General features: G+C 44.4%; 1 protein-coding gene and 1 pseudogene across 1 annotated transcript in view; both read left to right on the forward strand.

Moving 5' to 3' along the window:
- LOC119284387 (receptor-like protein EIX1) overlaps positions 1-2,713 on the forward strand; it is a 5,393-nt gene extending 2,680 nt beyond the window's left edge. Inside the window, exon 2 of the mRNA XM_037563527.1 lies at positions 2,560-2,713. Coding sequence (XP_037419424.1) covers positions 2,560-2,713 — 154 coding nt within the window. The remainder of the gene's footprint in view (positions 1-2,559) is intronic.
- A 5,729-nt stretch (positions 2,714-8,442) lies between these two features.
- The window catches only part of LOC119284388, an 11,429-nt pseudogene continuing 9,200 nt past the window's right edge, over positions 8,443-10,671 (forward strand).

Below are 10,671 nucleotides of genomic sequence, written 5' to 3' on the forward strand. Positions count from 1 at the left end.
CTCCTCCCCTCCCCTCCCCTCACGGTTTCTCCTCCCTCCTCTCCTCCCATTCCCTCATGGTTTCTCCTTTCTCCTCTCCGATGCTTCGGTGAACTCCTCTCCGGCGACCTCCTCCTCCTTTCCGGCGATGTAGGCGAGCGCCTCTCCGGTGACCACCTCCTCCTCCTCCACTCCGGCGAACTCCTCTCCGGCAAAAGAACACGGCAAAAGAACGTACAAGATCCAAAAACAGGAACAAAATTTGAAATAATATCGTGCCAAAAAACGAGCAAAAAAACTAGCAAAAAATGGGCAAAAAAATCACAACCCAGATCCAAATTCAAAATTCAAAAATAGCAATGGCGCACGGTGGGGGTCAGACGGTGCGCCACTACTATTTTCCCGCCTTCAAAATTCAAAAATACTAATGGCGCACCGTGGCCTATACTAATGGCGCACCAGTGGCCTATACTAATGGCGCACTTTGGCCTATACTAATGGCGCACCAGTGGTGCGCCATTAGTATACCAGATACTAATGGCGCATCTGTGGTGCGCCATTAGTAAAAATTACTAATGGCGTGCTAGTAATGGCGCACCAGTGATGCGCCATTAATAGGCAAAACTGGTGCGCCATTAGTAGGCCTTTTCCTAGTAGTGGGGGGCGAACATGTGGCGCTAGAAATTTGGCGGGAAACACGCGACAGGAGAAATATGGTAGGAAAACCTCGGGCAAGAAACACAATGGCAGAAGAAATCGGGCGGGAAACACAGTGGCCAAAGAAATCGCGCAGGAATCGCATGGCATGAGAAATTATGTGGGAAATTTCCGAACATGAGAAACTGCATGGGAATCATGCAACATGAGAAATCTGGTGGGAAAATTTCTAGTAGAAAACACATGGCTAGGAAAATTGGGCGGGAAATACACGGGTGGGAGAAATCGTGCGAGAAAGACATGACACGAGAATTGGGCGGAAAACTTTTGAGGCAAAAACTCTGAATTGTACTAAAACATTTTGGCCAATTTTCATATCACAGACCAAAAACAACTTTGGGTGCTAACATGACAGGTTATTCAGTGTGTTCATATCTACCAATCTGCAACCAATCTGAATCTCCATTTTTTGCAGGTAGTTTAGAGACTCGAGTAAAACATAGATCGGATACCCATCCACTTTAGAGCAGACAATTGTGAGCTTCAAAACATCTGTTAGAAGGCACAACAATTGAGTAAGGTGGCAGGGTGGCATCAACCAGCAGGGCCACCAGTCCGACGACCAGTGGGGAAGATGAGAGCTTCCGGTTGATGGAGGAGGCGAGAGCTTCGCGTAAGTTGAGAAGGCGAGTATACATGGGTATAATTGTACGCCGTGATATAAAAAATGTATGTCTAAAAATAATACAAATTTCCGAGGGGGCCATTGCCCCCTCCCTCCAAAAAAACATCCTCATATTATTAACTTTGAATCCCTTACAAATTTTCAATTGCACGCCTTTGTAGTTTGCCAACACATTGCTATAGGATTTAAAGAAGAGAATGTGCTGACGGGTTGGTCATGGTGGCCGGTTGGTATTTTCAATTGTGCCCCTTCGTCCGTTTTACATATTTTTTCTCTTCTTATTTACGCTCTTTCTATTTGTTCTTTATTTGTATTTTCATTAAAAACATGTCGACTCTTTTAGTACATGTTGTGCATTTTTTGTATACACACAAAGCATTTTTTATATGCATTGAAATTTTGTCAAATGCATGATGAACACTTTCTAAGAACAGTTTTTAATACATGTTAAAAATTTTATAAGAACACTTAAAACAGTTTTAATACACATTGTACTTTTTTAATGCATGTGAAACATTTTTCATATAAACATCGAACAGTTCAAAAAAATACATGAGCAACTTTTTTTAAAATAATACATGTTGAAGATTTCTTTCAAATACACGTTGAACATTTTTCAACACATGATGAAAATATTATTCAAAAATATCGTTAACAAAATTATAAAACATGTCAACATTTTAAAATGCCCCGAACATATTTTTCTCACAATTATTATTATGCAATTGACATTTCGTGCATATCACCTAGGCGGTCGAGCAAATGCGGGGACCCCTTGGATTCTATTGGGTCGGCCATGTAGTTGAGTCTGGTATTGTGAAGGTTTCATTCATTTTTTTTATTTTATTTTTCTCTACATTTTCATGTACATTTTACTTTTATTTATTTTTCTTATTTCTAATTAGCGAATATTTTCAAAATGCCTCTGTTCGCCCGTCCGCTTCGACCAAGCTGCACACAAATCACGATCCCAGACGCTGTAGACGAATCACGATCCCAGGAGTTCACATCGTTCTAACAAAGGAGAGATGGTACTGATTCTGCTGGAGCGCTTCACTTGCTTCTCTCCCTTTTCTGCAGTCTTCCTTTTCGATCATTACAACATTGCCTTATTTTTGACGACAGACACTGGCTCCAGGTGAACACACTATGCTCTCAAAGCCTCCAACTGCGCGTGACTATGCTGATAAACTGTTAGGATTATTAACATTGCTTTCATTTTTTTCATCCTCATGAAGGAGCATGAAAAAAGCACCTTACCCTGAGCTCCCTTGCCAGTTCTGTTCAGCTTATCCAGGATGGATGAACCTCCTCACCATTGGATCATTGCACAGCCCTGCACAAGTTCTTAATAGCCTACTTCTCAGGGACAACTGCAGCAACAAGGACTAAAAGAAACAATAAAACTGCCGTGAAATTATCTTCACTTATGGTATATCGTTCAGTGAGCTGAGAAATGCAAGGAAAAGCCTGCACCTCCACTAAACCATGTGGTGCTCTTCACTTGCCTAACGTGCACGTCGGTGCTTGTGGACTGTCACAAGTAGACGAATTCAGGCCTTGGAGTTTGTGTGGAATTCTCCATTCCTGATGTGAACTTGCCCAAAAAACCTGTGTACATTCTTGCTCACAGGGTTGCCCTCAGATTACCGGTCTGCAAGGGGCATGGACTCAGTCAGAAACATGGACTAATATTGCTCACAATTGCCACAAAACTCCTTTCGTAGCGGCACACAGCTGAACCCATCGTATTGCCCACCATGCGTACCACCAGTGCCGAGCTCCTGCTCATATGCGTCCTAGCCGCCGCCGCCTTGCTGGCCCCCGATGCACTTCAGGTCGGGCCGGCCAGCGGTTCGGCCGGCACAAACTGCATACCACGGGAGCGGGACGCCCTGCTGTCCTTCAAGCACGGCATCACCAGCGACCCCTTGGGCGTCCTTGGCTCTTGGCACAAGGAAGATTGCTGTCAGTGGAGGGGCGTCAAGTGCAGCAACCGGACCGGCCATGTCCTTAGGCTTCATCTTCGTAATCTGCATGCAGACACGTACACTTCCGATGAGGAGATCATGGGTGTGTACACCAGAGACACAGCTTTGGTTGGCCAGATAAGTAGTTCTTTGCTCTCCATGGATCGTGTAGTGCACCTTGATCTTAGCATGAATTACCTCAACGGCTCAAGTGGCCGCATGCCGGAGTTCTTGGGCTCTTTGACGAGATTGAGATATCTCAACCTCTCTGGCATACCATTTTCTGGCAGAGTGCCCCCTCACCTCGGGAACCTCTCAAACCTCCAGCATCTTGACCTCTCATGCCCATTTTGCAATGTATATATGTACTCGAGAGACATTTCATGGGTAGCACGCATCCCTAAATTGCAGTATCTTGGAACGAATTCAGTAAACCTCAGCACGATAGTTTATTGGCCTTATGTTGTCAACATGATTCCTTCTTTGAAGGCCCTTGATCTTGGGTTTTGCTCTCTTCCAACCTCAAACCAATCACTCCCACATATTAACCTTACCAAACTCGAGAAGCTTGATCTCTCTAGCAACATTTTTGCCCACCCAATGGCACAGAGTTGGTTTTGGAATTTGACAGGCCTCCAGCATCTCTACCTTGCCGACACTCAACAGTACGGTTAAGCTCCTGATGCACTGGCACATATGACGTCCCTCCAAGTCCTTGATTTGTCATATAATCGTAACATGGGGACGATGACTACAAGCTTCAAAAACCTATGCAATCTGAGAATCCTGGACCTTTCTTATTGTCAAATTGGCGGAAATATAAAGGATATTATAGGGAGGATGCCCCAGTGTCCCTTAAACAAGCTGCACGAGTTGCACTTGCGCTCCAACAATATTACCGGAATCATACCATCTGAGATCGGCATGCTCGGTAATTTGACCATATTGGTTCTTCGAGACAACAATCTCAATGGACCTGTTCCATCTGAGATCGGTATGCTCTGCAATTTGACCACAATGGATCTCAGAGGCAACTTCTTGAATGGTGACTTCACTGAAGAACATTTTAAAAGTCTAACAAGGTTAAAGAGGCTACTATTAAGTGGTAATTCCTTGAGGTTTAGAGTTGGTCCCGATTGGATACCACCCTTTACTTTAGAAACGATAGGTCTTTGGTCTTGCCAACTTGGCCCTTCGTTTCCTGCATGGCTTCGATCCCAAGTTGACATTCGCTCAATGGATATATCAATCACAGGTATAGTTGATAGGCTTCCTGACTGGTTCACCACTACATTTGCAAAGACCATGTATTTGTACATCTCCGACAATGAAATCAGCGGCAGATTGCCAAGAAACATGGAATTCATGTCACTGCAAAATCACCCCGTTAAACATTTTCAAAATGCTCAAAAACCTAACAGAAAAAAAGATACGGGGCTTTTAAGATCTGGAGAGGCAAAAAAATTCAAAAAAAATTCAAACTCGCTAATGGCGCACCTGCCCATGGTGCGCCATTAGTATCTTCCCGCCTTCAAAATTTAAAATAAGTCAAAAAAATAAAAAAAAGTTACTAATGGCGCACCTGCCCATGGTGCGCCATTAGTATCTTCCCGTCTTCAAAATTTAAAATAAGTCAAAAAAATAAAAAAAAGTTACTAATGGCGCACCTGCCCATGGTGCGCCATTAGTATCTTCCCGCCTTCAAAATTCAAAATAAGTCAAAAAAAAGTTACTAATGGCGCACCGGCCTATGGTGCGCCATTAGTATCTTCCCGCCTTCAAAATTCAAAATAAGTCAAAAAAAATACTAATGGCGCACCGGCCCATGGTGCGCCATTAGTATGTCGTATATATGGCTGGGCGCACCTCCTCCACTCCACCTCTCCTCCACTCCATGTCCTCCTCTCCTCTCCCCCACTCCATCTCCTCCTCTCCTCTCCTCCACTCCTTCTCCTCCTCTCCGGCGACCTCCTTCTCCTCTCCGGCGACCTCCTCCTCCTCCTCTCCAGTGACCTCCTCCTCTCCGGGAACCTCCTCCTCCCTCCTCTACTCCCCTCCCCTCCCCTCACGGTTTCTCCTCCCTCCTCTCCGGTGAGCTCCTCCTCCCTCCTCTCCTCCCATTCCCTCATGGTTTCTCCTTTCTCCTCTCCGATGCTTCGGTGAACTCCTCTCCGACGACCTCCTCCTCCTTTCCGGCGATGTAGGCGAGCGCCTCTCCGGTGACCACCTCCTCCTCCTCCTCTCCGGCTAACTCCTCTCCGGCAAAAGAACACGGCAAAAGAACGTACAAGATCCAAAAACAGGAACAAAATTTGAAATAATATCGTGCTAAAAATCGAGCAAAAAAAACTAGCAAAAAATGGGCAAAAAAATCACGACCCAGATCCAAATTCAAAATTCAAAAATAGCAATGGCGCACGGTGGGGGTCAGACGGTGCGCCGCTACTATTTTCCAGCCTTCAAAATTCAAAAATACTAATGGCGCACCGTGGCCTATACTAATGGCGCACCAGTGGCCTATACTAATGGCGCACTGTTGCCTATACTAATGGCGCACCGGTGGTGCGCCATTAGTATACCAGATACTAATGGCGCATCAGTGGTGCGCCATTAGTAAAAATTACTAATGGCATGCTAGTAATGGCGCACCAGTGATGCGCCATTAGTAGGCAAAACTGGTGCGCCATTAGTAGGACTTTTCCTAGTAGTGGGGGGCGAACATGTGGCGCTAGAAATTTGGCGGGAAACCCGCGACAGGAGAAATATGGTAGGAAAACCTCGGGCAGGAAACACAATGGCAGAAGAAATCGGGCGGGAAACATAGTGGCCAAAGAAATCGCGCAGGAATCGCATGGCATGAGAAATTATGTGGGAAATTTCCGAACATGAGAAACTGCACGGGAATCATGCAACATGAGAAATCTGGTGGGAAAATTTCTAGTAGAAAACACATGGCTAGGAAAATTGGGCGGGAAATACACGGGTGGGAGAAATCGTGCGAGAAATACATGACGCGAGAATTGGGCGGAAAACTTTTGAGGCAAAAACTCTGAATTGTACTAAAACATTTTGGCCAATTTTCATATCACAGACCAAAAACAACTTTGGGTGCTAACATGACAGGTTATTCAGTGTGTTCATATCTACCAATCTGCAACCAATCTGAATCTCCATTTTTTGCAGGTAGTTTAGAGACTCGAGTAAAACATAGATCGGATACCCATCCACTTTAGAGCAGAGAATTGTGAGCTTCAAAACATCTGTTAGAAGGCACAACAATTGAGTAAGGTGGCAGGGTGGCATCAACCAGCAGGGCCACCAGTCCGACGACCAGTGGGGAAGATGAGAGCTTCCGGTTGATGGAGGAGGCGAGAGCTTCGCGTAAGTTGAACAGGCGAGTATACATGGATATAATGTACGACGTGATATAAAAAATGTATGTCTAAACATAATACAAATTTCCGAGGGGGCCATTGCCCCCTCCCTCCAAAAAAACATCCTCATATTATTAACTTTGAATCCCTTACAAATTTTCAATTGCACGCCTTTGTAGTTTGCCAACACATTGCTATAGGATTTAAAGAAGAATGTGCTGACGGGTTGGTCATGGTGGCCGGTTGGTATTTTCAATTGTGCCCCTTCGTCCGTTTTACATTTTTTTTCTCTTCTTATTTACGCTCTTTCTATTTGTTCTTTATTTGTATTTTCATTAAAAACATGTCGACTCTTTTAGTACATGTTGTGCATTTTTTGTATACACACAAAGCATTTTTATATGCATTGAAATTTTGTCAAATGCATGATGAACACTTTCTAAGAACAGTTTTTAATACATGTTAAACTTTTTATAAGAACACTTAAAACAGTTTTAATACACATTGTACTTTTTTAATGCATGTGAAACATTTTTCATATAAACATCGAACAGTTCAAAAAAATACATGAGCAACTTTTTTTAAAATAATACATGTTGAAGATTTCTTTCAAATACACGTTGAACATTTTTCAACACATGATGAAAATATTATTCAAAAATATCGTTAACAAAATTTATAAAACATGTCAACATTTTAAAATGCCCCGAAGATATTTTTCTCACAATTGTTATTATGCAATTGACATTTCGTGCATATCACCTAGGCGGTCGAGCAAATGCGGGGACCCCTTGGATTCTATTGGGTCGGCCATGTAGTTGAGTCTGGTATTGTGAAGGTTTCATTCAATTTTTTTCTTTTCTTTTTTCTCTACATTTTCATGTACATTTTACTTTTATTTATTTTTCTTATTTCTAATTAGCGAATATTTTCAAAATGCCTCTGTTCGCCCGTCCGCTTCGACCAAGCTGCACACAAATCACGATCCCAGGCGCTGTAGACGAATCACGATCCCAGGAGTTCACATCGTTCTAACATAGGAGAGATGGTACTGATTCTGCTGGAGCGCTTCACTTGCTTCTCTCCCTTTTCTGCAGTCTTCCTTTTCGATCATTACAACATTGCCTTATTTTTGACGACAGACACTGGCTCCAGGTGAACACACTATGCTCTCAAAGCCTCCAACTGCGCGTGACTATGCTGATAAACTGTTAGGATTATTAACATTGCTTTCATTTTTTTCATCCTCATGAAGGAGCATGAAAAAAGCACCTTACCCTGAGCTCCCTTGCCAGTTCTGTTCAGCTTATCCAGGATGGATGAACCTCCTCACCATTGGATCATTGCACAGCCCTGCACAAGTTCTTAATAGCCTACTTCTCAGGGACAACTGCAGCAACAAGGACTAAAAGAAACAATAAAACTGCCGTGAAATTATCTTCACTTATGGTATATCGTTCAGTGAGCTGAGAAATGGAAGGAAAAGCCTGCACCTCCACTAAACCATGTGGTGCTCTTCACTTGCCTAACGTGCACATCGGTGCTTGTGGACTGTCACAAGTAGACGAATTCAGGCCTTGGAGTTTCTGTAGAATTCTCCATTCCTGATGTGAACTTGCCCAAAAAACCTGTGTACATTCTTGCTCACAGGGTTGCCCTTAGATTGCCGGTCTGCAAGGGGCATGGACTCAGTCAGAAACATGGACTAATATTGCTCACAATTGCCACAAAACTCCGTTCGTAGCGGCACACAGCTAAACCCATCGTATTGCCCACCATGCGTACCACCAGTGCCGAGCTCCTGCTCATATGCGTCCTAGCCGCCGCCGCCTTGCTGGCCCCCGATGCACTTCAGGTCGGGCCGGCCAGCGGTTCGGCCGGCACAAACTGCATACCGCGGGAGCGGGACGCCCTGCTATCCTTCAAGCACGGCATCACCAGCGACCCCTTGGGCGTCCTTGCCTCTTGGCACAAGGAAGACTGCTGTCAGTGGAGGGGCGTCAAGTGCAGCAACCGGACCGGCCATGTCCTTAGGCTTCATCTTCGTAATCTGCATGCAGACACGTATACATCCGATGAGGAGATCATGGGTGTGTACACCAGAGACACAGCTTTGGTTGGCCAGATAAGTAGTTCTTTGCTCTCCATGGATCGTCTAGTGCACCTTCATCTTAGCATGAATTACCTCAACGGCTCAAGTGGCCGCATGGCGGAGTTCTTGGGCTCTTTGACGAGATTGAGATATCTCAACCTCTCTGGCATACCATTTTCTGGCAGAGTGCCCCCTCAGCTCGGGAACCTCTCAAACCTCCAGCATCTTGACCTCTCATGCCAATTTTGCAATGAATATATGTACTCGAGAGACATTTCATGGTTAGCACGCATCCCTAAATTGCAGTATCTTGGAATGAATTCAGTAAACCTCAGCACGATAGTTGATTGGCCTTATGTTGTCAACATGATTCCTTCTTTGAAGGCCCTTGATCTTGGGTTTTGCTCTCTTCCAACCTCAAACCAATCACTCCCACATATTAACCTTACCAAACTCGAGAAGCTTGATCTCTCTAGCAACATTTTTGCCCACCCAATGGCACAGAGTTGGTTTTGGAATTTGACAGGCCTCCAGCATCTCTGCCTTGCCGACACTCAACAGTACGGTCAAGCTCCTGATGCACTGGCACATATGACGTCCCTCCAAGTCCTTGATTTGTCATATAATCGTAACATGGGGACGATGACTACAAGCTTCAAAAACCTATGCAATCTAAGAATCCTGGACCTTTCTTATTGTCAAATTGGCGGAAATATAAAGGATATTATAGGGAGGATGCCCCAGTGTCCCTTAAACAAGCTGCACGAGTTGCACTTGCACTCCAACAATATTACGGAATCATGCCATCTGAGATCGGCATGCTCGGTAATTTGACCATATTGGTTCTTCGAGACAACAATCTCAATGGACCTGTTCCATCTGAGATCGGTATGCTCTACAATTTGACCACAATAGATCTCAGAGGCAACTTCTTGTATGGTGACTTCACTGAAGAACATTTTAAAAGTCTAACAAGGTTAAAGAGGCTACTATTAAGTGGTAATTCCTTGAGGTTTAGAGTTGGTCCCGATTGGATACCACCCTTTACTTTAGAAACGATAGGTCTTTGGTCTTGCCAACTTGGCCCTTCGTTTCCTGCATGGCTTCGATCCCAAGTTGACATTCGCTCAATGGATATATCAATCACAGGTATAGTTGATAGGCTTCCTGACTGGTTCACCACTACATTTGCAAAGACCATGTATCTGTACATCTCCGACAATGAAATCAGCGGCAGATTGCCAAGAAACATGAAATTCATGTCACTGCAAAATCACCCCGTTAAACATTTTCAAAATGCTCAAAAACCTAACAAAAAAAAGATATGGGGCTTTTAAGATCTCGAGAGGCAAAAAAATTCAAAAAAATTCAAATTCACTAATGGCGCACCTGCCCATGGTGCGCCATTAGTATCTTCCCGCCTTCAAAATTTAAAATAAGTCAAAAAAATAAAAATAAAAAGTTACTAATGGCGCACCTGCCCATGGTGCGCCATTAGTATCTTCCCGCCTTCAAAATTTGAAATAAGTCAAAAAAAAAGTTACTAATGGCGCACCTGCCCATGGTGCGCCATTAGTATCTTCCCGCCTTCAAAATTCAAAATAAGTCAAAAAAATAAAAAAAGTTACTAATGGCGCACCGGCCCATGGTGCGCCATTAGTATCTTCCCGCCTTCAAAATTCAAAATAAGTCAAAAAAAATACTAATGGCGCACCGGCCCATGGTGCGCCATTAGTATGTCGTATATATGGCTGGGCGCACCTCCTCCACTCCACCTCTCCTCCACTCCATCTCCTCCTCTCCTCTCCCCCACTCCATCTCCTCCTCTCCTCTCCTCCACTCCTTCTCCTCCTCTCCGGCGACCTCCTCCTCCTCTCCGGCGACCTCCTCCTCCTCTCCGGCGACCTCCTCCTC

Source organism: Triticum dicoccoides, chromosome 4A (genome assembly GCF_002162155.2).
Source record: "Triticum dicoccoides isolate Atlit2015 ecotype Zavitan chromosome 4A, WEW_v2.0, whole genome shotgun sequence".
Classification (NCBI taxonomy): Eukaryota; Viridiplantae; Streptophyta; class Magnoliopsida; order Poales; family Poaceae; genus Triticum; species Triticum dicoccoides.